The sequence below is a fragment of the Oryzias latipes genome, chromosome 7 (assembly GCF_053564925.1).
Source record: "Oryzias latipes strain Hd-rR chromosome 7, Olatipes_Hd-rR_3.1".
NCBI lineage: Eukaryota > Metazoa > Chordata > Actinopteri > Beloniformes > Adrianichthyidae > Oryzias > Oryzias latipes.
The window spans coordinates 1,951,470-1,976,451 of record NC_136243.1 but is presented as its reverse complement, the minus strand read 5'-3'; the positions used below and the strand labels follow the sequence as shown (position 1 = coordinate 1,976,451).

General features: G+C 46.2%; 1 protein-coding gene across 1 annotated transcript; it reads right to left on the bottom strand.

The window, feature by feature from the left end:
- Positions 1-875: 875 nt before the first annotated feature.
- LOC101161808 (glutamate receptor U1) lies at positions 876-9,726 on the bottom strand. Its single transcript, XM_004071067.4, has 10 exons — positions 9,378-9,726; positions 9,203-9,277; positions 5,535-5,566; positions 4,640-4,819; positions 3,207-3,430; positions 2,410-2,507; positions 2,113-2,330; positions 1,826-2,045; positions 1,500-1,750; positions 876-1,428 (listed from the first exon to the last, which is right to left on the bottom strand). Exons 2-10 carry the CDS (start codon positions 9,264-9,266, stop codon positions 1,330-1,332), a joined length of 1,386 nt encoding a protein of 461 aa, XP_004071115.1. The 5' UTR covers positions 9,267-9,277; positions 9,378-9,726; the 3' UTR covers positions 876-1,329.
- Between the last annotated feature and the right edge of the window lie 15,256 nt (positions 9,727-24,982).

Sequence of the window (24,982 nt, the reverse complement as noted above, 5' to 3'; positions counted from 1 at the left end):
AATGTTGTGCTCGTGGTGGAAGTTGCTGGAAACAGCGACTTGATGTCGGTTTCCGATGTCCAATAGCGTCTGACGAGTGTAGTGGGTGTTAGCAGCACCCAAAAATAAAAATTAAAGCGAGAATGTATAGAAAAGGAATAAAGAAAATATAGAAAAGGAAGCACTGAATGGGGAGCCGAGAGCCGCAGCACCTACGCGCGCCGCCATCTTAATCAGAAAAAAAAAGGGGTAAGTACAAAGTAATATTCAAGTGAACATACCCAGTATTTAGTAATGAAAGTACCATGTAATAGAGTGGAAATAGGGCTGACTTTCTTTTACAGTACAGTTTCATTGTACTTAAGGGGTAAGTACCAAGTAATATTCAAGTGAACATACCCAGTATTAAGTAATGAAAGTACCATGTAGTTGAGTGGAAATAGGGCTGACTTTCTTTTACAGTACAGTTTCAGTGTACTTAAGGGGTAGTTTCTGTGGTAAATTCATGGTAAAAACCATGAAACATGCAGCGAGTGCAGACCTAAAGGTCAAGGTACTTTATTTGTACTTACCTTGTTCTTACATGTGGTAAGTACCATAAAAGACACCTTTGCACAACATGTAAATACCCAGTAAGAATGAGGCGTTCTGCAGTAACTATTAGGTTAAAAATAATTGCAATTAAAAACACAACAATTAAGTAATTACTAGTCACAATTGATTAATTACACAAAGAAATGAATCGCATGACAGCACTAGTTTTCACACACTCAGTGAAGGATGATGAATGAACAAAAAACACTAAAAGTATTACTTACAAATGTGCAAAAATAAAAGATGATGGAATGACAGGACAGTGCTGACCCAGTAGAAGTTTGGAAACTCAAAGCAGTTCATTTAATTTCATCCATATAAAAAGTGTTTATTGTTACGTTCATGAACAACACCTGAACAGCGTGGTTCTACATAACATGTTTGAAGGGCAGAGCATCTGCAGGATTTATGTGGAGTACAAAGAAAAACATTTGCATTTGAGTTTCAGTTAGTCTGGTGAAAGAGAGGTTTTTCTTCAGGGCAGTCCCAGACAGCAGAGCTCAAACATTCAGACCTAACCGGGCTGCTTTGGGTTCCTCTGGCTCAGAAACAAACCTTTGAATGTTGCAAACCTTCTGAGAAAATCCAGAATGCAAACCCAATTTTTGATCTTTTTGTTTTTGTTTGAACTCAACTCTACTGTCCAGGACATTCCTGCTCCTTCAAGAGGCACCAAAGAGAGGACAGATTTTCTAAAATATGCATGAAAACAACAGAATCCTGTGGCTCTAGGAGGGTGAGGGTGGGATGCAGCCTCTAGGCCTTGCTTTTGTCTGCACCATCCTCCTCATCCTTCTCTGCGGCGCTGCCAAACCTCTGGCTCAGTTCAGATGTCAGAGCAGAGCAGCAGGATCTCTGTGAAGGATCAGACGGGGGTGAGGCCATGAATTTGGTCATGGTGGTACAACACTGTCTCACACCCTCACCTTGCCATCCTTAGCATGGTTGTGTGCCTTGGAGAAGAGCTCCAGCAGGGCCAGCAGGAGCCCAGCGCCCAGGCCCAGCCCCAGCAGGATGAAGAGCCCCCGTAGGTCATGGGGCTGCAGAGCCCCAGAGGCGTGGGCCTCGTCTTCACTAAGGCATTTACTGGCCCACCATTTCTCCCGCAGATGGGTCAGCTCCCCAGACTCGCTGAGCTCCAGGATGGCTATGGACAGGTTTTTCATCATTGGGGAGCCTGGGGAGGGGGAAAAGAGGAAAGATGCTGTAGGGGGTGGGACATTCAGCATGGCTTCAGAGGATGCAGACTCACCCAGAGGTGTAGCGATGCTGTAAGCTCTCATGGAGATCACCTCCTGAGCACGGCTCAGTTTACAGTATCGAGCCACAGCCAGGTCCAAGGACACTGCCTCTCCAATAAAGGCAAAGTTCCCCTCCTGGGTGCGGCGGACACCCTCTTCCATGGTGGACACAAAGCTCTTCTTGCGCTCCATGTGCTGGTAGAGCCGCTTGTAAACGGGGTTGTTGGAGTTCTGGGAAAAAAACCCTCATTCGGATCGGCACATCCCATGAACAGAAAAGAAAAGTAAATGTGGTTACCTTGAAGAAGAGCATGGTGGACCCGAACTCCACAGTGCCGTAGTCAATCACATCCTGGTTGGCGAGGTCTTCGAAGGTGCTGATAGACACCTGCCGGCTCTTGGACTGCATCACCGAGCTGAAGTTTGCAAAGTAGCAGGCCAACAGCAGCACACAGAAAATCCACCAGAGGGCGCTGATCACCCGTCCTGACAGGGCTTTGGGGTGGGGGCCGGCCCCTGAGAGCACATCAGACAGAGGGTGTGAGTACAGAGGGTTCAGTGTTGTCTGGAGGTGTTGCAGCGCAGTCTAGGGTACCTTGCAGGGTGAGAGACCCAATGATGTACCAGAAGCTGTGCAGAAGTGTGAAGCTGTGCTCATCTGTCCGTGGCTCGGCCCATTCAGCAGGACTGATTCTGGGGGTGGGACACGCTTCTGTGAACGCAGCTCAAACTACAACCTCGCACTATCCAGTATTGGTATTCTCAACACTGCAAAACTGTTGGTTTTCAAGGTGCCCTGTGCCGACCCAGATGTTTAGCATGTAAGCCGACGGTGTCACCAAAACCTGATCCAGGCTGAGACAGCCTTAACACAGGTGAGAGGGTCCTGGAGAATTTCTTGATGGGGGATAACATTTAAGCCCAAAGAGTGAGAATGGAAGAAAAAAATTACATTTCAGCCTGGCTTCAACTGTCCTGCAAGCCTTTGGGCATCACAATAAAACACTGGAGACATGTTCTGACTTTTCATAAGACTGAATTTCTTTTGGTTGTTTTTCTTCTTATTGGTTAGATCAACCAATAAACAGTTGAAAAGTAGATGGTTAAAAGATCACCTGTTCTTTAAATAATGTTTAAAGTCATGACAGCAGAGAGCAGTTTATGCTCAGCTTTTCGGTAAAGTTCTATTAACAAACTGTACAGAGCAAAGGTTTGGACACACCTTCTCATTCATTTGAATGAGAATTTTTTCTGGAATTGGTTTATTTCAAGCAATCCAAACAAAACAAAACAAATAAAAAAACTAAAAAAGACGAGTAAACATTAATTTTAGGCTTAGTCCAGCTATCTCAGGTGTAATGACATAATCATAAAGAGTAAAGGTGCGCTCACCTGCCCACCAGGTAAATACAGAGGCCTGTCAGCAGGAAGGAGACGAGGAGGCCCACCCACATGTCTGTGGAGAAGGGGGCCAGCAGGCTGAATGAGCTCTCCTCAGAGTCGCTGGCTTTGCGTGTGATGAAGCTCAGGCCCGTGTGGATGAAGGGCGCCGCCATGTCCACGTGACGCTCCCTGACCGCTGTGACGGTCAATGGAGCTACAGCCAGGTCGGCTTCCTTGAGGCGGGTAGATCCACAGCATTCAATAAGTACATGAAAACACTCGGAACAAACAAAAAGAAGCAACTGCATCTAACAGAAACATGGGAACGCTTGAGGCTGAGTGACAGTAGACCTTATTTAGGTCAAATCAGGTGAGCTTTAAAGCTGCGTTCACAATGAATGCGATTAGCGCGAGCCAGTTTCCATGTGCTTATGCTGCGTTCACACATCTAGTTGAAGCTGATGTAATATTGTTAAACCGTTTGTACTTTCAGCGCACAATCAATGAACGGCCGATTTGTATGAAGAGCCTGCGAGCAAACTTAAAAATTTGCTTAGCCACGCACGATCACATGCGTTCAAGGCGGGGCAGACCAAAATTCTGGTGTGCGCGCGTTTGCATAGCCTTTTCATTGATGGTGGCCACTCGGACACGAGTTGACGCAGGCGGTGTGAACGCACCTTCAGAGATCTATTTGTAGAAGCACTTGGATACTGGAAGAAAGTTGCATTGATGTTTAACCCTTGTGCTATCTTAGATGACCCCACCCTTACATTGACGTGTTCTCCCTACCATGACAAAGGTGGATAAAGGTGGAAAGATTTCATGTAATCCATGGACACCAGTGAAGATCACAAATCATTGAAGAAAAAAGGTTCAGAGCACTGTCTAGTGGGTCTAAATGACCCAACTCCCAACGTTAAAGTGCCTAGGATAGCACAAGGGTTACAGAGATAAACTGTTTTTTCAATGACATTATTAAATGCAACAGCAAAATATTTCAAGTTTTAATAAATGTGTTTTAGTTTTTCCTCACTTTATTTACTTTAGAAAAAGAAAATGACTGTTTGCATCCAGCCCTGAACTTTTTTCTTGGCTGCACAGACCTAGAAGATGGGTTAAGGTTACAGTCACGGTTAAGATGAAACCACCAAATAGTTCCTGTTTCTGCAGCTCACCACTCCTTCAGGGGATGGATCCCATGTGGAGAGCATGTTTCACACACCTAGGTGCATGAGAGCTAATGGGACTTTAACTTTAAGTTGAATTTTAAATACGTGCATCCAGGAACAAAATCCACATGTTATGTGGCATATTGGTTTCTGTGCAGTGAGTCTGGGTCTGTCTGTGTGTTTACAAAAAGCACCAGCCTGTCCTTCCTGTGACCCAACACTCTCCTTAATAAATACAGAAATTAGGTGTTAGTTTCATATTGGACTCACCTTTCTAACTAGCTCGCCAATCATCCCATTCCAGTTGCCGCTGGCATCCATGGCGCCGTATCGGTTGTCCTTAACTACGTGCACTTTGTAGTCAAAGCCCAGCTTCTTGGAGAGCTCTGAGATCAGGTCGATGCAGTAGCCCTCCAGGCCGGAGCCTTTGCTCATGGTGTATGGATCTTCCTGAAGACCACAGCGCAGCAGGGAGGACACTTGTGAGAGGTCAGGGAAGAACAGCTTCATCTTTATATACTGGGTTTTGTTTTCTCAATGACCCTTGAGTGATTTTAGGTGAGAATACTTAGATTTTAGCAAACAAAAGTCCTGGATCACTGCTGCAGTGATGCATTTGGTCACCACTGAAGGTGGAAAGGGCATTTCTCTGGTTGTTCAGATGGGTTTTCTGTGACATCATCACCATCGGCCTTTGAAAAACATCGTAAAGCCTGACTCAAGCTGAACATACGACATTAAATCATGTCATAGTAAAGATTAAAAAAACAAAAATATTGATTATATGGAGAATTGAAAATTCACCATACAAAAAAACTGCATGTTAATAGTAAACGATATCATGACAGTTAAAGTGCATTTATCGTGATGTGAATGTGTCTGTCCAGCACTGCTATTTGCTGCAGACAGCAAACCTATTACACTTCAGCGAACTAACGGAGTCACCTTTTTAAGTTCATATACGACACACACGTTTGTTTACACTCTTCAATCTTATACTTTTCTTGTAAAACATTTGACAACAAGTATAACTTTTCTTAAAGTATTTTTTATGTTAAAGTGGTCTGGCCCAGTAAGGACCCAAAGCCAGGTGAATATGAGATCTGAATAATGAAGAGTGACAACGGTCTTTGGTGGTCTCAAGGGCGGCACGCATGGACATTACCTTTATTGTTGTAATGGATAATTGTTTGGCATCTAAAAAAAGGGAAAAGAAGATGTATAGTTTAGAATTCTGAAAGAATGCATGTCAATTACAGACATTTCTGCTTTCAGAAGCACATCTTTAACAAAGTATGTCTGTCAGGAAACCTGTCTGTCAGAAGGCACTTTGTTTCGAGAAGCACATCTGCTTGAAAGCATTTGGTATTAAAGAGGAATGCAATGATTCACTTTCCCCAAAATTCGGTTAAAACATCAATGTTTGGGTAACCGTTTTGTGTGTTACAAATCACAAATATATGATTTGTGTATAACAAACAACAAAACATGGAAATTCAGAAAAATCTGCTTTTAAATTAGCTAATAGACAATTAATGTGTGTGTAAATGAGAGGGACCCAAGTGGAAGAATGAGGTTACAGGGAGAAGAGATAAAGAAGATGGAGGGTTTGAAGGATCTAGGGTCATCAGTACAGAGAAAGGGGAAAAGACGAAACCAGTGTAGCCAGGTTGGAATGGGGGGAGAAAAGTGTCAGGTGTGATAGAATAGTTTCAGCTCAAAGTAAAGGTGTAGAAAAGTGTGGTGAGAACTGCCATGTTGTTGGACCTAGAGAGGAAAAGAAAGGAAACAGAGCTGGAGGTAGCAGAGATGAAGATGCTGAGGTTCAGCACATGTTAGAGGTTTTGGAGATGAAGTCAGAGGCCAGACTGAGATGGTTCAGACATGACCAGAGGAGAGACAGTGAATCTATTGGTGGAAGGATGCTGAGTCTACAGCTGCCAGGCAAGAGGTCTAGAGGAAGACCAAAGAGGAGGTTTATGGATGCAGTGAAGGAAGACATGGAGGTGCCTGGTGTTCTTAAACTTAGCACAACAATTGTACGACACTTTCAAAGTAAACATACTGGTTTTCATTAGGGGTCCAACGGTTCACTTTTCCCACGACTCAGTTTAGTGGTGTCACAGTTTGGTTCGTGATCGATAACTGTGCCATACCGTACTGAATCATTACTGTGAGGAAGCATGTCTCTCATCAAGCATTTCCTTTAAAAAGCATGCCTGTCTCCCAAAATGTCAGTCAGAAAGCACATCTGTGCATAGGCATGGCTATCAGAAATAGTTTCTGTCAGAAATAATCCTGTCAGAAAATAAGTCTATCGGGGATCATGCCCACATGAACCATTCTGAGCAGAGAAACCAGATTTAAGGCCTGTTCACACCGGGACGAATTTCGCCGGCGTTTAACGCCTTGTGACTAAACAAAGGGCACCAATGAGAGTGTGCACACCGACGCGAAAAAACGCCACGCGTCAAAGCGTCAAAAAAAAAAAACTCGCGTCGAAATCTATTCGACCAATGAGAACGCCGCTTTTGCACACGTGTCTGGAGCTTCTGAAGTTACAGTAAAACACAACTTGGGGGCGGTCAAACACAAAACTGCCTTGCTGAGCACACATACCAGCGAAGAAGTTAGACGCCAAGTAGCGTCTACACTGCCGCGAAGAAATAATGACGGACATTCTAAAATATCCCCGAACCAAGCACCAGTTGGAGCTACTGGTGCTTGAAATATTCATGTTTTCTTTGTTTGATTCTGACAAGCGTGTAAATACTTGCTCTCTTCTTCTGAGTGAAAAGTGACTTTAAGAAGCGTAAAGTTGCGCAGCGCCACCTTGTGTACAGGAGTATTTCTGTTTTACATTAAGCGCCATATAATGTCAGGGAATGAAATTGCATGTTCGCTCGGCTCACCGTCAGCGAAAATCGCCTGGGTGTGAACACAAAAGACGTGGCGAAAAACGCTGGCGAATAACGCCTGGCGAATATTCGTCCCGGTGTGTACGGGCCTTTAGCTGTTGAAAGTTCCTCGACTGATTACTGCACTGCTTTAGTCTCGACAAGCCTCAGCAAGAGCCGCTCTGAAATCCCAATGAAGCCTTTTGTTTCCAGGAGTCCCCTTCATGTCTCTTTTTCAGAGTCACAGCAGTAAATTAGCCTAACAGCCCCCCCCCCCCCCCCCCCCCCCCCCCCCCCCCCCCCCCCCAGAGGACAACAGCACTTTTGTTGAAGGTTGTTTTTCAAGAGACCTGAGAAAGAGACTCCATGCAGAGTGGAGGCAGCACAGTACAATAAGTCTGTGTGGGGAGGGGGGGGGGGGCCCAGACGGGACTCTATGCAAGGTTCCGTTGTCCCCGCCCCCCACCCCCCACTGCTTTGCTTTTATTTCTCATGACACTTACAGCTGTTGTATTTTTGCCAGAAACTAACAGGCACCACATGCCTGATGGGAAGGATGTCAACTTAAAGGGTCTAGTGGGGCAAACTGCACATGACTAAACAACACAGGTTAGTCTGAAGTCCATTAGAGAAAACAGAAGCATGGAAACGGTGCAGAAGAGTTTTTCATTTTCCTGACTCCTCCCCTTACAGTTCATCAATTCATCACAGAGCTCCGACCCCTCCCCCGCTGAAAACTGCCCCTGTCTGTGTTCTCAAAGCAGAGGAATCCAGAGTTTTGGCAGAGATAGAGGCGTACAGCGTGTCTGGGAGTGTGTTTCTGTGTGTGCATGTTAGTATGTGCATGTTTGTGTGTCTGTGCGTGTGTTTTTGTGTGTGCGTGTTAACATGTGTCTGTGAGTGTTAGTATGTGAGTCGGTGAATGTGTGCGTGTTTCTGCAAAGTTTTGTGCGAGTCACAGATCATAAATTTCTCAAAAACATCTTAATGCAGATTAAGAAGACTGGATGTGTCAGGTGTAAAATGGGGAGGGGGGTGAGGACACGTTTATGGGGAGAGGAGAGAAGTTGCCCCTTCTTTTTTGGTTCTTCAGAAATTCACCAAAATTAAACGCAGAACAAACTCATTCTGAATTGTTGCTATGTTTCGTTTTGATTATCGTAGCCACACCCACTTCAAATGCAGACATTTCCACCTATGGCATTAGTTTACATGCTGAGTAAGAAAACCCCCATAAGCTTGGTGTTTATTCTGTTTTTGGGTGTTTCCTGGTGGAGCTCGGTGGAATTCTCATTATAATGATTTCCATACGGCCACCTGTCGTCCAGCTATGGGTGTGGCAAAGACAACAGTTTGTAACTGTTCAGGAAGCTGCATCAATGTTGCTTCTCTTTGGATGTACTGCAAAGAAAAACCCCTCCCTAAAAAAGGGTCTCCTCAAAGAACAGAACCCCCCATTTTCTTCCCTCCACCTGCTGCAAGTTCTGCCAGTGGGTTGGTGCTGGTGCAGCGTAATCTGACACAGTTCAGGCTTTAAACTGTTTGCATGTTCACATGTCGTGGATGCTGTAGTCTGATTACAATGAATTTCAATCTTTGAGTGTTGGCTGTGCTGCAGCATGACAACAGAATGTCCCTGCCTTATCCTTAACCCTTGTGCTATCTTAGATGACCCCCCCCTTCCATTGACGTGTTCTCCCTACCATGACAAAGGTGGATAAAGGTGGAGATAAAGATTTCATGTAATCCATGGACACCAGTGAAGATCACAAATCATTGAAGAAAAAAGGTTCACAGCACTGTCTAGTGGGTTTAGATGACCCGACTCCCAATGTTAAAGTGCCTAGGATAGCACAAGGGTTAAAACACAACGTTCATCACTGCAGTCAAGCCTCTGACCTGGAACCCCTGAGTGGTCCTTGCAGGGTGTTCTTACCTGCAATGGCGACCCACACGCTCAGAGATGCGACACAAAAAAACAAAGTCAGAGACGCCGTCATGCTGCCCCAACCTGAAAAAGAAAAAACTGGTTTTCATCAGAAGACGCCTCCAACAATCACATCAATTCTGCAGAGTCAAGATGTTTGGAGCCTCACGGGAGGAGCTCCTACCTGCTTTTCCCTCGATGACTCCAGAAAGCTTCAGATATTTTCGCAAAAGAAAGCACAGAGGAATGTGAGCAGCTTTGTGGACTTGGGGGTTTTTATGGAGAACACAGGGTGGGAAGGGGGAGGAGATAAGACCCCAGATTGTTGTTCGGATTCAGTTTAGGAGGAAGACGATCTCAGCTTTCATCATTGTTCATGTTTGAATGAACTGGAACCGCTTGAGAAGAACCAGAGAAACCAACTCCTGTAGTTTGCAGATCCAAACTCCACTTTCAGGGTTTTCATTTTATTGTAAAAGCATCACTGAAGCTCAGAACATTGTGTAACAGGCTCTCAGGAAAAGGGGAGTGCGGGATCTGAGTGGAAGGATTGGACTTTGGCGTGCTGGGTGGGGGTCGGTGGGCTTACAGATGGATGGAGTTCCTAGAATATCACAGGAAGTGAATTTTAAATCAATTCCCCCTCCCACATCACAGCAAAGGGTGCCTCTGCTTTCCTGTGATCCAGCAGAGAAGCATCAGCCTAAACTCTGCCTCTGAGGCAGAACAGAAGTGAAAAGATGCAGGTGTGAGAACCCAATCCATTCTGAGTAGTAAACATCTCAGGGTCCACATGAGGCCCACATGCCATGCCTCTGCAGCGCCCACTGACACGCTGATTTATTTGCAGAAGCTCTGAAAACAGGCAGCAACTTCATCTTCAAATGAGGGGGGGGGGGGTGTATGCATTCATTCTGTAAGACAAAAACACTCCCTCAACCTTGAGGCTTCAGTCAAGAGGCTGAGATGTGCCAAAGTGTTTACTGAAATACGGCTTGGCGAGGAGCTCAGAGGCTTTCCTAGAATCCTAATGAAGCCGTCTTTTGTGTTTGTGTGCTGGCTGGAGAGAAGTCTGTGGCGCTAAAATGAGCGTGTCCGGCTGACAAAGCTGAAGAAGGGCCGGTAGTGTGTGACAGAGCACCAGAGGTGGCCATCGGCTTTCTGAAGAGCAGACTGAACTGAGCAAACAAAACCACTCCGAGTGACAAACTGATGTCCTGAGAACAAGTCAGACCATTTTCCTTCTCATTTTGCAGAAACCTTACCAAATGAAATGTTTACAATTTTACAAGAAAAGAGAGAGACACAGGAAAAAATTAAGGTTAACTGTTTAGAAGAAGCGTTTGCAAAAATTTTGGATGGGAAAAACAAGAGAGCTTTGAAAAATGCTATAAATGTCATAAAATATAAATGTCATATAAATAATTAAAATATGTTGCCTCGGTTTATGAAATTAGCAAAAGCATTATAAAAAAGGCTGAATATTTTTGCACTAAATGATGATTGAACGTCGAAGGATAGATAAAAATGTTCCACAAAAAGCCTCTGAAAAATTAATTGAAAGTAACAGACTGTAGTCCTTTAATAAAACCTGGTAACATTTGATAAAAATAAACAACAGTAAATTTATAATTCATACAAAAATCTAGTTAAAACTACTAAAATGCAGATTAAATTAGCAAATTTGCACCCTGTCATAAGTTTTTTCCAGATCTACAAAGACACAGTGTAGCTCTCTCTGACCTCCTCTGTACTTCTCTATCAACATCCTCAAAGCAAAGATTGCATCTGTAGTGCTGTTTCTTGGCATGAAACCCAACTGCTGCTCACAAATGTTCACTTCTGTTCTTAGTTTAGCTTCAGCTACTCTTTCCCATGACTTCATTGTATGTCTCACCACCTTAATTCTTCTGTAGTTGCCACATCTCTGCACATCTCCCTAATTCTTAAAACTGGCCACCATCACACTTCTCCACTTCTCAGATATCTTCTCTCCAACTAAGATCCTGTTGAACAACCAAGTCAGAAACTCCACTGCCATCTCTCCTAGACACTTCCATAACTCCACAGGTATATCATCAGGACCAAGTGCCTTTCCACTCTTCATCCTCTTCAATGCCCCCTCACTTCACCCTTACTGATCTTTTTTACTTCCTGCTCCACAACAGTCACCTCTTCTATTCTTTCTTCTCTATCATTTTCTTCATTCACCAACTCTTCAAAGTATTCTTTCCATCTTTCCATGACACTACTGACACCTGTCAATACATAACCATCCCTATCCGTAATCACCCTAACCTGCTGCATGTCTTAATCTCCGTATTTCTATTCTGTATGAGTCAATCTCTCCCTCTTTACTACCCAACCTAGCATTCAAGTCATCATAAGTTCCATGTCTGGCCTATGACACCTCTACTGTCACCTTACGCAGCATCTCCCTGTAGTCGTAGTAGGCCGTGGTGCAGCGGTAGGGCGGTCGACCCATGATCATAAGATTGCAGGTTCGATTCCCGCCTTGCACGCCCATGAGTCGAAGTGTCCTTGGGCAAGACACTGAACCCCACCTTGCCTCTGGTGGTAGGCAGGCGCCTGTGTTTGGCAGCGGAGCCGCCATCAGTGTGTGAATGTGTGTGTGACTGGGTGAATGGGTCTGTGACTGTAAAGCGCTTTGTCCTTGTAGGAAGAAAGGCGCTATACAAGTATACACCATTTAGTCCTGTCTGCTCTCCTCAGTCCTCTTAGTGTCCCGCTTCTTCTTAGCTAGTCTCTTAATCCGTTTACACTCTTGCACCTCCACCATGAAGTTTCCTCGTCAACTTTCTTTCCTGATGACACACCAAGTACACTCCTACCCGTCTACCTGATCACATTAGCTGTAGTTATCTAGTCATCTTGGAGTACCTCCTGACCACCCAGAGCCTGTTTCAACAGCTTCTTAAAAGTCATGCAACACTCTTCCTTTTTCAGTTTCCACCAGTTTGTCCTCTTGTCCTAGCTTAAGACAGTGAGCTAGCTTCTACCATCAACCTGAACCTGCCTGGACCCTTGCCCTGGGCTGCTCTCCTAAGCTGCCACCATCCTTCTGGTTCTAGCCTTGGGCTGTATCGGACTTGACTTCAGTTCAGGCCCATGCTGCTAACCACCTCCAGCAGCCTGATTCCTGTCTTGGCTTGTACCAGCTTGGATTCTAGCTTCAGCTTTCACTGCTAACCTCCACCACCAGCCCGACCTCCGTCCGGAAAAGCGCAGATAAATCTAATCCTTTATTATTATTCAAAAGGGGCCAGTGCACATGAAGGCTCTTGAGTATGCATGTGATTTAAAGGCAGAAGTCATTGGTAAACCATCCCCAATGTTCTTTCAGAGTGTTCTAATTGACATGGGACTTCAACCAAATGAAGTGCTGACGATTGGAGATGATCTTGTAAATGATGTAGGTGGAGCCCAACATTGCGGAATGAAAGGCATGCAAGTTAGGACGGGAAAATACAGGTCAGTCTTCTAATAAGTTTAAAAGGAAACCTAAAACTTTATTGCATATTGTTGCTTCTCAGTCTACTCTGTCAGAAATCCACCTGTGCTGCAACATAACGTTATTGATTTTTTTTTACAAATCAGTAATTTGTAATAAGTGTAATAGTGTCAAATTGTTTTTTACATTTTGTTAAACGTTTTTATGCAGACTTCTATTGCAATACATTTCAAAAACCAAAAAAGTGATTTAAGGACAAATAAAAAAATAGATAAATAAAAAGGGGCCAGTGCAATATGGTTTGGGTGGCAGTCGAGGGCGGGTGCCTCAGTGGCCCAAACCCCGGTCATGGAACTTGGCTTTAAGGACATGGAACGTCACTTTTCTGGGAGGGAAGGAGCCTGAGCTTGTGTGAGAGGTTGAGAGATACGGTCTAGATATAGTTGGGCTCACCTTCACACATAGCCTGAGCTCTGAATTTCAGTCCTTCGAGAGGGGTTGGACTAGGGCTGAAACGATTCCTCGAGTTACTCGATTACAAAAATTCCTCGAGGCAAAAACTCTGCCTCGAAGCCTCGTTACATTCCTGACGCGCACTATACGCGCGGCGCAGGGATTTGATTGTCACACGGACCGTTTATTCACACGGACCTTTTGAATTTAGTTGGCGCGATGGCGGAGAATAGATCTACAAATAAACGGCAGAAATTGTCTAAAGTGAGGGATCATTACACACTTAACGAAGAAGAGAACAAGGTGCAGTGTCTCTACTGCAAAATAGAGCTGGCATACCACAGGGCGCGGGACCCGCGCTTGCCGCCGGCAGCGAGCGAGGGGCGGCGTCAGCCGCTCCGCGCCCCCTCCGCGGCGACCAGCGCGGGCCGCGGAGGGGGCGCCGAGAGGCAGGGGCTGGGACAGGCGGTAGCTCGCCTTTCGGCGGACCGCGAGGCTTCTTTAAGCATTGCAAAAATAACAAAAGCATTATTTTTACACGAAATATAAACAATGATAATATGTTTTTCTGATTCTTTTATTTTTAATGGGCTTTCACTTTGGTGTTGTGCCACCCTTTCAAAGTCTTCTGCCCCCCCCCCCATACAAAATGTTCTAGCTCCGCCACTTCTCAAGACCAACTTAAAAACACCAAAAGTAACATTTGCATCAGAGCGGATCTTTAAAATCAAATGCTTGTTCATTTTACAACCACATCATTTTTGTAATGCATTATTTGTTTTGGTTCTTCAAAAACACACACAAATTGTTTTATCCGATTACTCGATTAATCGATCGATTAAGTGCTAGATTAATCGATTACAAAAAGAATCGATAGCTGCAGCCCTAGGTTGGACTCTCTACCACTCTGAAGTTGCACAAGGTGAAAGGCGGCGGGCTGGTGTGGGGTTACTCGTGAGCCCCCAACTCAGCCGCCAAGTGTTGGAGTTCACCCCAGTGGACGAGAGGGTCATGTCCCTCCGCCTCCGGGTGGGGGACAGGTCTCTAACTGTGTTTTCGGCTTACGGCCCGAACAGCAGTTTGGAGTACCAGACCTTCTTAGTGTCTCTCAAAGGGGTACTGGAAAGTGCCCCAACAGGGGCCTCCATTGTCCTCTTGGGGGACTTCAATGCCCACGTGGGCAATGACAGTGGCACCTGGAGGGGTGTGATTGGTAGGAACGCCCCCCCTGATCTGAACCCGAGTGGTGTTTTGTTATTGGACTACTGTGCTCGTCATAGTTTGTCCATAACGAACACCATGTTCGAGCACAAGGGTGTCCATCAATACACCTGGCATCAGGACAACCTAGGCAGGAGGTCAATGATCGACTTTGTAGTTGTTTCAGGCGACCTTCGGCCCTGTGTCTTGGACACTCGGGTGAAGAGAGGGGCAGAGCTGTCCACGGATTACTACCTGTAAGCACGAGTTTTGGAGCCATTGAAAGACTGGAACCATGTCTCCGGACAGAACTGCAGCTGCTTTAGCTTTTATTTTGGCATGAACATACAGAACTGTGTCGTCTGCATATAGTTTTGCATTCTTGTAAGTAACAGAACATCAGAAAAATTGTCTTTCCATTTAACTCTCTGGATTCTTTCAGAAATAATTGGAGACCCAGCCAACTGCTTGCTTTGATAGTCCTATATTTTCTTACCTTTTCTTCAAAAACAGATGGTCGACAGAATCGACTGCCTTGGTAAGGTCTATAAAAAAAGAGGCACATTTCTGTCTCTTGTTCAATGCAGTTGGATCACCCCCTTTTAAAGTGGACATACAAATCTGATTCCAGATTTGAGGGATAGTTGAAGTTGACAAGGTTAGATTAAAAATATGTGTGAGTGGTTCCACGATCTGATCTGCAGCAACCTTTTGAAAAGATGGATCTAAGAGATCTGATCCTGGTGACCTTTTAGTGTCAAGGTTTCCTAGCTCCCGTTAAGACGTGATTTCCAGTTGTAGAATGTCTCCACAGAGTTCTATTTTATTCAAAGAAAAAACACAATCTAAAAGGTCAAAGAAACTATTTATTTGAAGATGGAGAAAATATTACAAAGCTTTGGAGACCAGAGCCTGCCAAATCCCAAGCAGGTCTAACTTAGCCCCCTCATTTTGCTCAAGCCAGCATGTTTGCACCAACAGATCATTGGTTAACTTCACCCCAACACCCCAATTTCTGATTCTAAGGTTCACTTCTCCCCACCCCGGCTGCAGCATCTCTTACATTATTTTAAACAACAGAGCTCTTAGTAAAAAATAAAGGTAAAAAAAGTAAAAACAAAATCGGTATAAAAAGCATTTATGAAAATATAGAAAACCACAGTTACTGAAAATAAATCCCCCACTCCTTGCGTACCTCCTCAACACTAAACGGTTAGAAAATGAAAGGAGGATTGCATGGAACTTGGGGAAAAATTCTTTGTGGCAGCATTTATGGGTGGGTCCAATAATGATCCAGCTGATATAAAGTACCCAATAAAACAGTTAAACATTTTGTGTCTCTCTCTGATAAGGAGGGATTTAGCAACAACATAAACTGGCAAATACTGTGTTTTATCGTGCGAATGTTAAACCCCTGAGAACAGGGGAGAAAGAATCACGAGAGTGATTTATGCGTGTGTCCCTCATGCAGGTGTTTATTGCAATGAGGAAGAACAGCGCGATCCCCGTGGTGGTGGGTGAAGTCATGACTAATCGTTTCCAGAACATTCCCCAAAACATAACAGTCGATTAGTAATATCATAAACATATTCAGCACTTCAGTAAACTTTTTTTTTTTTAAATATATCAACTTAGAAGTTTAATAATCTAATATCCACCATACTCTCCCCCACTAGATAAATGTCGTCCCGACATTAAACCAACAAAATAAAACTAGGTCCTCTTAACACTTTTACTTAATGACTAAATCACATTTCTTGTCAGTATGCTGAGGTCCCTTCGAATTTATGCCCAGTGTTTGCATGAACCTTTCCTATTGGCAGCGTAATGTTTGTGGTTATTATAAAAGACCATCACATGCTGAATAAGAGTCTTCAAGTAGAGTATTCATGTGCGCTCCAGACAAATGTCATCCATTTATTTTTGCTAAAGTCTATACATACTGGGGAACTGAGCATAGCATGGCTGTAAAGCTGGCAGCCACTGGACCAGTCCTGGGTACAGAGGAAACAGTTGTGGTGTGGGCTGGACGCTGTATCAGCATGGAATGCCTAGCTGGTCATAGGTCATGCATCTTGGCGGGTGCCTCTCACAATGCGGTCGGTGGGTAGTGTCCACTACAAGTGTCTCGACTACAACAGTCGAGGGTGGAAAAGGGCCAGATGTTAAGCTGAGAGGCTGACCATCAGCTGCCAAAGTTGTTGCCTCTCTTGTTTCCATCTCAGGTGGTGAATCAACCACATCCAGGTTGTCTCCACCAGGGAGCTCTGGTGATGGTGCAGCAGGCTCTGGTGCTGAAGGCTGATGTTCCACCCCTGGGGCGTCTGTCTGTTGGGGCATAGTACAAATAATCCCTGAATCTACCTGTGATAGCCCACCTTAACGCTAGGAACTCCAGTTTGCCTGCATGGAAGTGATATTTTTTGTTGTTAAAATGCGGGAACCATAAGCAATGACTCGCAGCTTGCTGTTTTGCTTTTGATACAACACTGCTCCGAGTCCTTTGTGTGAAGCGTCAGTGTGCACGATGAATGGTTTTGTGAGATCCAGAAATCCAAGCACTGGTGGGTGGAGCATACAATCAGTAAGATTCTCCAGAGCACTTTGATGCTGGTCAGTCTACACAATTTGTTTTGTCGAAGGTACAACTTGACTTGCTTTCTTGGATTTTCGCTTTGTCCCTTTTGTGGTTTCTGTGTTCTCTGTGCCTTTGTCTGCTTTTAACAGTTCGTACAGACAACTTGCTTTTCGGGAAAAGTCTTTATGTATTGTCTGTAGTAGGACAGAAGACCTAACATTTTTCTTAGCTGTCCAATATTTTGTGGTCTGATTTTGTGCTCGAACTGCTTCAAAATCTGCAGGGTCAACTCTGCTGCCCTCTGCTGAGACAAGTCTACCCAGATACCTTACATCGGGTTTGAATATGTCACATTTACTGGGCTTAAGTTTTGTGCCAAACCATCTGGGTCGTTGCAGTACTTTCCTCACATCCTCCACATGATCTTTAAATGTTTTGCTGTCGACCAATGTGTTGTCCAGATATGGGATACAGATGCTATCATGGAGTCCATCCAAGCATTCTTCCATACAATGTTGGAAGGCGGCTGGGGCATTCATTAGTCCAAAGGGGATACGTATCCACTCATACAATCCGCAGGGGGTCACAAAAGCTGTGAGTGGGCAACTTTCATCTGACATGAACCCTTGGTGGTATGCTTTTCCCTGGTCTAGAAGGGAAAACCAGGAATTACCCCCTAGGCTGTCCATGATGTCCTGGACTCGCGGTATGGGCTTGCGGTCTGGGTGGGTCTTTCTGTTCAAGTCTCTATAATCTATGCACACTCGCAATGTACCGTCCTTTTTTCTAACACGCACAACGGGCGAGGAGTATGAAGAGTTGGACTTTCAAACCCAGCCTTGTGCTATCATATCCAGGGATGGGTATCGTTAAGGTTTTAACTACTTCTCTTATTGATACTGCTTATCGATCCAGTATTTTAACAAACTCTTATCTATACTTTTTGAGGACGAAAAATAAATAAATAACAACTTCAAACATGAAGTGTTTTATTTCCTCATTATGCAACATTGTTTTTTAACAAAACGTTTTACTTTATACATTTTTCCAACTTGAAAAGTAAAATACATGACAAAAGAAGTTATTTAAAGAAAAACAAACAGCAATGTTTTGACATATTGCTGTCATGATGTAAACATAAAACAAATTAAATAAATGTTTGACTTCATAAAATCATCCCAGAGAAAGTCTGTGGGAAGCTGTGTCTTAATCTGACGTCCGTATTTCAATCTCTCTGACAATTTGAAGCCAAAGCCCCTCCGCCGCCTCTCTACCTGCTTTTCCTCTCTACCTGTTCACCTGTTCACATCCTTTGCAGCAGCAAGTTATTTTCCCCCGCGTCCCTCCAGCGTGTTCTACACAGAGAGCGCAAAATACGGTCATCATAGCAACAGGTTGACACGATAGTCGGGAAAACTGCGAGGGGAAAAAGAAAACGCGGAGGGGCATATATATATATATATATATGGGTGGGCATGTGCCCCCCCGCGGTTTTTCGCTGGGTCTGGCAGTCTTCAGATGCCTTCTGGGCTGGAAAACTGTGACACTATCTGGCAACACTGTCCTTGTCTCGTGTGCTCGTGCTGCGTACTGTCTGAACAACAGCCCTGCCCCCCGTGCACACAAATCGCCAGACAGACCTCTGCTCTTCAGCGAGAATAGTGAATTTAATATCATTATTACTTAACGGAAAATTGACTTACTTGGTGAGTTAAATATGACAGATAACGTTTATATCTTGTGGGACACAGAAAAAGCGACTTCCCCAGTACTGATAGAAGGACTGTAGAGGTCAGGGGCCTCTTTATAAACGTTGCGTACGCACAAAAGAAGGCGTACGCCCCTCTCTACTCAATAACTGATATTTATAAAAAGCAAACTTGACGGGAAAATGTGCGGTCCTTCATTCAAGCTCTGACCCAGGCGTACGCACAAAAACGGGTGAAATGAGAAACGGCGACACCGTCGACAGATGGAAGAAACACGTGAAAGTGAAAATGACAATACTGCCTCTCATAAATAACATAAAGACTTCACAAAGCAAGTCTTACAATTAACAGCCTACACTAACACCTGTTTGATCGATCAGCAGTGAAACAGACAAAAAAAAAAATTACAACAGAAATTCAAATGAACTCATATTTGCAAAAAGAAAAGGGAAATATGTTCTGCAATATTGGCATGTTGTGCAATTCATCCTTATAAATAATATAGTTAACAGGGGCGACAGTGGCTCAGGCGGTTAAGCGGGTCGTCCAATGATCGAAGGGTCGGCGGTTCGATCCCCGCTCCCACCAGCCAAATGTCATGACACTTCACCTTCCTTGCCTCCAGTATTGCCTCCACTGGTGTGTGAATGTGCATGAATGGTGATGGTCAGAGGGGCCGTAGGCACGAAATGGCAGTCACGCCTCTGTCTGTCAGTCTGCCCCAGGGCAGCTTTGGCTACACCAGTAGCTTACCATCACCAAGTATGAATGAGGAGTGAATGAATAATGGACACAATGTAAGCGCTTTGAGCATCTGGAAAAGCACAGATAAATCCAATCCATTATTATTAACAGAACGAAATAATGTGCAAAACTGATATTCTCGTCTATGTGTCCGTCTGGCGGAGCAGATATAGGTACAATTAGATCGATAGATGTATTAAGTGTCCACTGGGGAAAGTTGTTTTCATAGTAAAACATTTCTTCATAAGCTATGGAATTATGGTATTCATGCCTTTAGTTTGTTTTATTTTTGATAAAACAATGTATGGCGTATGTCTCAGCCATTCACAAAGCAACAAGAATTGCGCTGAACAATTTTCCATTTCCACGTTGATTATTACCGACATCTGTAGCTTGTCAGATGCAATTAAATGGATGGAAATAAAATGCCCCATCACAATGCGTAATGACGCACAATGGCTGATCTTGAGCTCTTAGAAGATGTGGCAAATGGAAGAATTCGGAGTGAACGCATCTTTAGACAGCAAGAAGACTTGCTGGCAAATGAGGACGAGTGGCTTATGAGCCGGTTCCGACTTCCTCTAGCCGTCCTGTTGGACCTATGCGGGCTTTTGGGCCTGCCGTTACAGAGGAGCACTCAGAGGAACCACGCCGTGCCTGTGTCACCCGGTAGATCTGGCGCGTCGGTGTCCCACCGCGCCTCAGTCACCACTCCACTTAAAAGGGATTCCCCAATAATTGCCGCCAGTCTCTCATCAAGAGGGGTCAGCTCCGGTGTCCCCTTTCCCCCACCCGTGGCAGATACACTCTGGCGATGGAGCGCCAGACGTCTTTTTGCCTCGACTTTTATGTCACACCATTTCTTTCTTATTTCGGCCACGGTCCGAGGTTGTGAGGCTACAGCATTTACGGCGTCTGCCACCGTTTGCCACTCAAGTGCCTTTTTGGCATTAGTAATGCCCACACTGTGCCCTCCAAACAACACTTTTCTCCTCTTTTCCACCTCGCCAACGATAACTTCTACTTCACATTGAGTGAAGTTACGTTTTTTTGATTTCCTCTCTGTGTTTGCCATGATTTCCCAATCAATGAATATTAACTTGTGGGCGTTTCACCGACTATTTATGGGCAACTATGGGCGTGTCATGAAGCCGCAAAAGCTGCGCTACATTTAGAATCGATTTTGATTTATAAAGGGGAAAAGTCCGTAGGATGTGCGTGCGTACGGTTTTATAAATCCAAATATTTCTGTGCATACGAATGTCCTATGTTTCATCCGTACGCCACTTCTGACGCAAATCCTACGCAAAGTTTTATAAATGAGGCCCCAGATCTTAACGATACTGCGGTCTTGAAGAATGTTTCCCCGGGGCTCGTTCAATACCGGGGCTCGGTACCTATCCCTAGTGGTGAGTTGGATTCGCTGGCGGGGAAGGTGGCCAGAAAGACTTGGGAGACCCAAACGCACTGTGAGGGTCTGCTGGGAAGGTCTGGCTGACCCATGTTAGGGATGTATTTAACTCCCACATCCGGGAAAACTTTAAACAGGTACTGAGGGAGGTTGGGGACATTGAGTCCGAGTGGACCATGTTTTCCACTTCCATTGTCTCTGCTGCTGCTCGGTGCTGTGGTCGCAAAGTCTCTGGTGCCTGTCTCGGCCGTAACCCCCGAAACCCCGGTGGTGGACACCGGACGTAAGGGATGCCGTCAAGCTGAAGGAAGAGGCAGCTGACAGGTATCGGCAGTCTAAAGGAGCTGTGGCCTGGACTGTTGTGGAGGCAAAAACTCGGTCCTGGGAGGAATTCGGTGAGGCCATGGAGAAGGACTATCGGTTGGCCTGAAAGAAACACTGACAAACCATCCGGTGCCTCAGGAGGGGAAAGCAGTTCTCCACAGGCACCGTCTCCTGTGCAGGTGGGGGGCTGTTGACTTCAACTGGGGACATTGTCGGGCGGTGGAAGGAATACTTCGAGGATCTCCTCAATCCCACTGACACGCCTTCGTTTGAAGAAGCAGAAAATTTGGACTTTGGGGTGAGGCTGTCTATTACCCAAGCTGAAGTCACTGAGATAGTCAACGAGCTCCTCAGTGGCAAGTCTCCAGGAGTAGATGAAGTCCGCCCTGAGTACCTCAAGTCCCTGGATGGTGTGGGAGTGTCTTGGCTGACACGTCTCTGCAGGATTGTGTGGGAGTCGGGAATTTACTGAGTAGGAGCTTAGTTCGCATAGCCGGCAGTAAGTCAGACCTGTTCTCGGTCCACGTTGGACTCCGGCAGGGCTGCCCTTTATCATCGGTTCTGTTCATAGTTTTTATGGACAGAATTTCTAAGCGTAGCCAGGGGCCGGAGGGGATCTGGTTTGGGGACCACAGGATTTCCTCTCCAGTTGGAGCTCCAGCGTGCATTAGGGCGGTTTACAGCAGAGTGTGAAGCGGCTGGGATGAGGGTCAGCACCGCTAAATCTGAGGCCATGGTTCTCGACCGCAGAAAGGTAGTTTGCCATCTCTCGGTGGGTGGAGTGTCCCTGCAAAGCTCTCAATTTACCGGTCGATCTTCGTTCCAACACTCATCTATGGTCATGAGTTATGGGTCATGACTGAAAGAACAAAGTCCCGAATACAAGCGGCTGAAATTATCTTCCTCCGTAGTGTGGCTGGGCACTCCCTTAGAGATAGGGTGAGAAGCTCGGCCACCCGCAGAGAGGTCGGAGTAGAACCGCTTCTCCTCCACATCGAAAGGAGCCAGTTGAGGTGGCTCAGGCAGCTAGTCCGGATGCCTCCTGGACGCCTCCCTGGAGAGGTTTTCCGGGCATGTCCCACTGGGCGTAGGCCGCGGGGAAGACCCAGGACACGGTGGAGAGACTATGTCTCTCGGCTGGCCTGGGAACATCTCTGGGTCCCCCCAGAGGAGCTGGAGGAAGTGGCTAGGGTGAGGGAAGTCTGGGCACCTCTACTTAGACTGCTGCCCCCGCGACCCGGTCCCGGATAAGCAGAGGAAGATGGATGGATGGATGGATCATTTCGCTTGTTAAAAATTGGATTATTTGAAGACAAATCCATCCTCCTCTCCTTCCTCTAAACAGTCCATCACCCTGTCATGTAAATTATTGTCTTCAGTTCCATCAAGAAGTCCTTTTCTATCCCATCAAGGCCAGTGCTGAGAGCCCAGTCTGTCCAGTTGTGTTCCTGTAGGTTTGAATTCACTTTAGAGCCCAAAATATCTGCTGGACAGACGCAGTGGACACAAGGACGGTCAGCTCCAAACACACAACTCTGTACATAAATCACTCTCGTGATTCTTTCTCCCCTGTTCTCAGGGGTTTAACATTTGGAGGCACCGCTGGGATAGCTGCTTGGATGTACGGTGTTCACAGCCTGTCCATTGAAGTCCGAGCCAGCTAAATCCCCTCAAGACAACCCAGGCAAACTACAGAGAGGACGGCTTGGCTGTTAGCAGAGTGCTGGTAGCTGTAATAGAGTGCACCCTCCCTCAGACCGCTCAGAGATCATCGGGGATTGCAAAGACCAAGCAGCTCAGTGTCACACTTCCCTGCAACACCCCCTCCTGTCAACTGTCAAGACGACTGTTCTGGAAGAATTACGTGAGGCAGCCGTGGGTAAAATGCACACCCTATCCAAAGATGATCTAATATCAATCTGTGAGTTTTTATGCATATCAGCAAAAATTGATGTGAGCAGAAAAACACCACTCTCACTGCTCACACACATCTTGCTATACATGGAAAGAGAAGAAACAACAGAATTAGAGGATGAAGTCATGGCAGAACTGTTGCTACTCCAAGACAAAATTACTGAAATCCTTTTTTTTTTTTTTTTTTTAAACTTGTCCTGTCCAACAGCTAGGCAGGCAGATGAGAGCTGAGGGCCTTTTGTGTTGGACATATTTTACTTTAACAAGAGGGGTTATTAATCTTCAGACAAACCAAAGGTGTGACTGAATAAACCCCTTTTGTAATTGAGGCCAAACTTTATTAATTTCAACCATGTTTGGAAATCTTTGGTGTTGGACCGGACGGAAAAGGAAAGAAGGGAAGAAGAGAGAGGGATGTTAGAGAGGGGGGGGGTGATAGTGAGAAGGGGGGGTAAGACCATGAAGCAGCATAGAGCAGACAGGTTTACTGGTTGTTTATCATTACGGTACGGTTCAAATGTAGTACAAAAAGGGCGGGGCCTGTCCACACACACTCAAATGTTATCAACACACCTGCTAGCTGCAAAAATGTCCACATGTCAACATGTACACAAAACAGATAGTGTTCACAAACGCATACCTATGCCTTTAAACCAACAAGTGTGAAATCTTTCATTCATTCAATCATGCAAACTATTAGTGCAAAGGTGAGCTACCACCTGTGTTCAGGTGAGTGTTTATGTTCTTCTAAAATGGATGGTGGAATGTGAAAAGAAGGAGGAGGAGCGCCCAGCCACCCCCACACCCAGACCCCCGCCGCAACAGCAGCGGCAGCCGGAATCCCCCCAACGCCACACGGGAACAGGCAGGGAACAACCGCCCCCCGGGCGACCAAGACCGCCACCCAGGCCAGGGCCAGCAGGACCGCCGCGAGGCCCCCAGAGCCAGAGAGCAGGGAGGCGCGGAGGGAAAGAGAGCGCCGCCCCAGCCCAACCAGGAAAGCAGCCCCCCTGCCGCGCCGGGAGAGCCCAACGCAGGGCCCCACCGGAGAAGGACGCCCACAGCCCCAGACGAACACCCCACCACCACCCAGGAGTTCCGGGCATCCCCCCGCCCCAACCCCAGGTACGAGCCAGGACCCCCCAAGGGAGACCCGCTCCGCACTCCAGGCAGCCACCCACCCGGCCCACGGTTGGTCCAGGGAGGAGCAAGGCAGGGGCCCGCCGCCCCCGCCCAGGAGGGGGGAACCCCGGGGAAAAAAGGGGGCCCACAAGGGGTGTTGTAAATATGGCCCGACCAGGCTCGGCCACTGTTGGAAGTTTGGCGGGGCCCAGCGCTCAGGGGCAAGGACCAGGACCCACCCCCCAGGGACATGAACACCCCCGGCTCAGGTGTAATGTGAACCGCCGGGCCCAGGAAGCCGGCACCCAGGGGACACGGCCGCCGTCGCCAAGGGGCCCGCACCCCCCACCAGGGAAGGGGTAGGGGACAGATGGACCCAGGTCCCACCTTCCTTGCAAAATGTGTGTGCGTGTATGTGTGTTTGACAGGGTGTGTGTGTGCATGTGTGTGTGTTTATGTTGGAATGTATATATTGAAGGGGGAGGGGTGTGTGTACTAAGGGGGGTGCAGTTAAAATTGGCGAGTAGGGCACTAAGGGGACATCTCCTGATTACTCACAGTGATGTCCCCTCACCCTCCCCACCAAGGGGCCCTAAATGTCTAAGGTGCGGTTAAAATTGGCGGGTAGGGTGCTAGGAGGACATCTGCTGCTTGCTGGCAGTGTTGTCCAAGCAGCACCCCCCTACCAAGGACCCTACATGTCTAAGGTGCAAATAAAACCGAGAGAGGGGGGGCCCACTCCATACGGCGACCATAGGAGGGGGGCCACTGCCAAGTAGCTGCCCCCCAAGGCGCATCGCAGGCTAGACCCCCCACCCCCTCACCCTAATATGAGGTTATATGAGGAAGGGGGTAAGTTGGG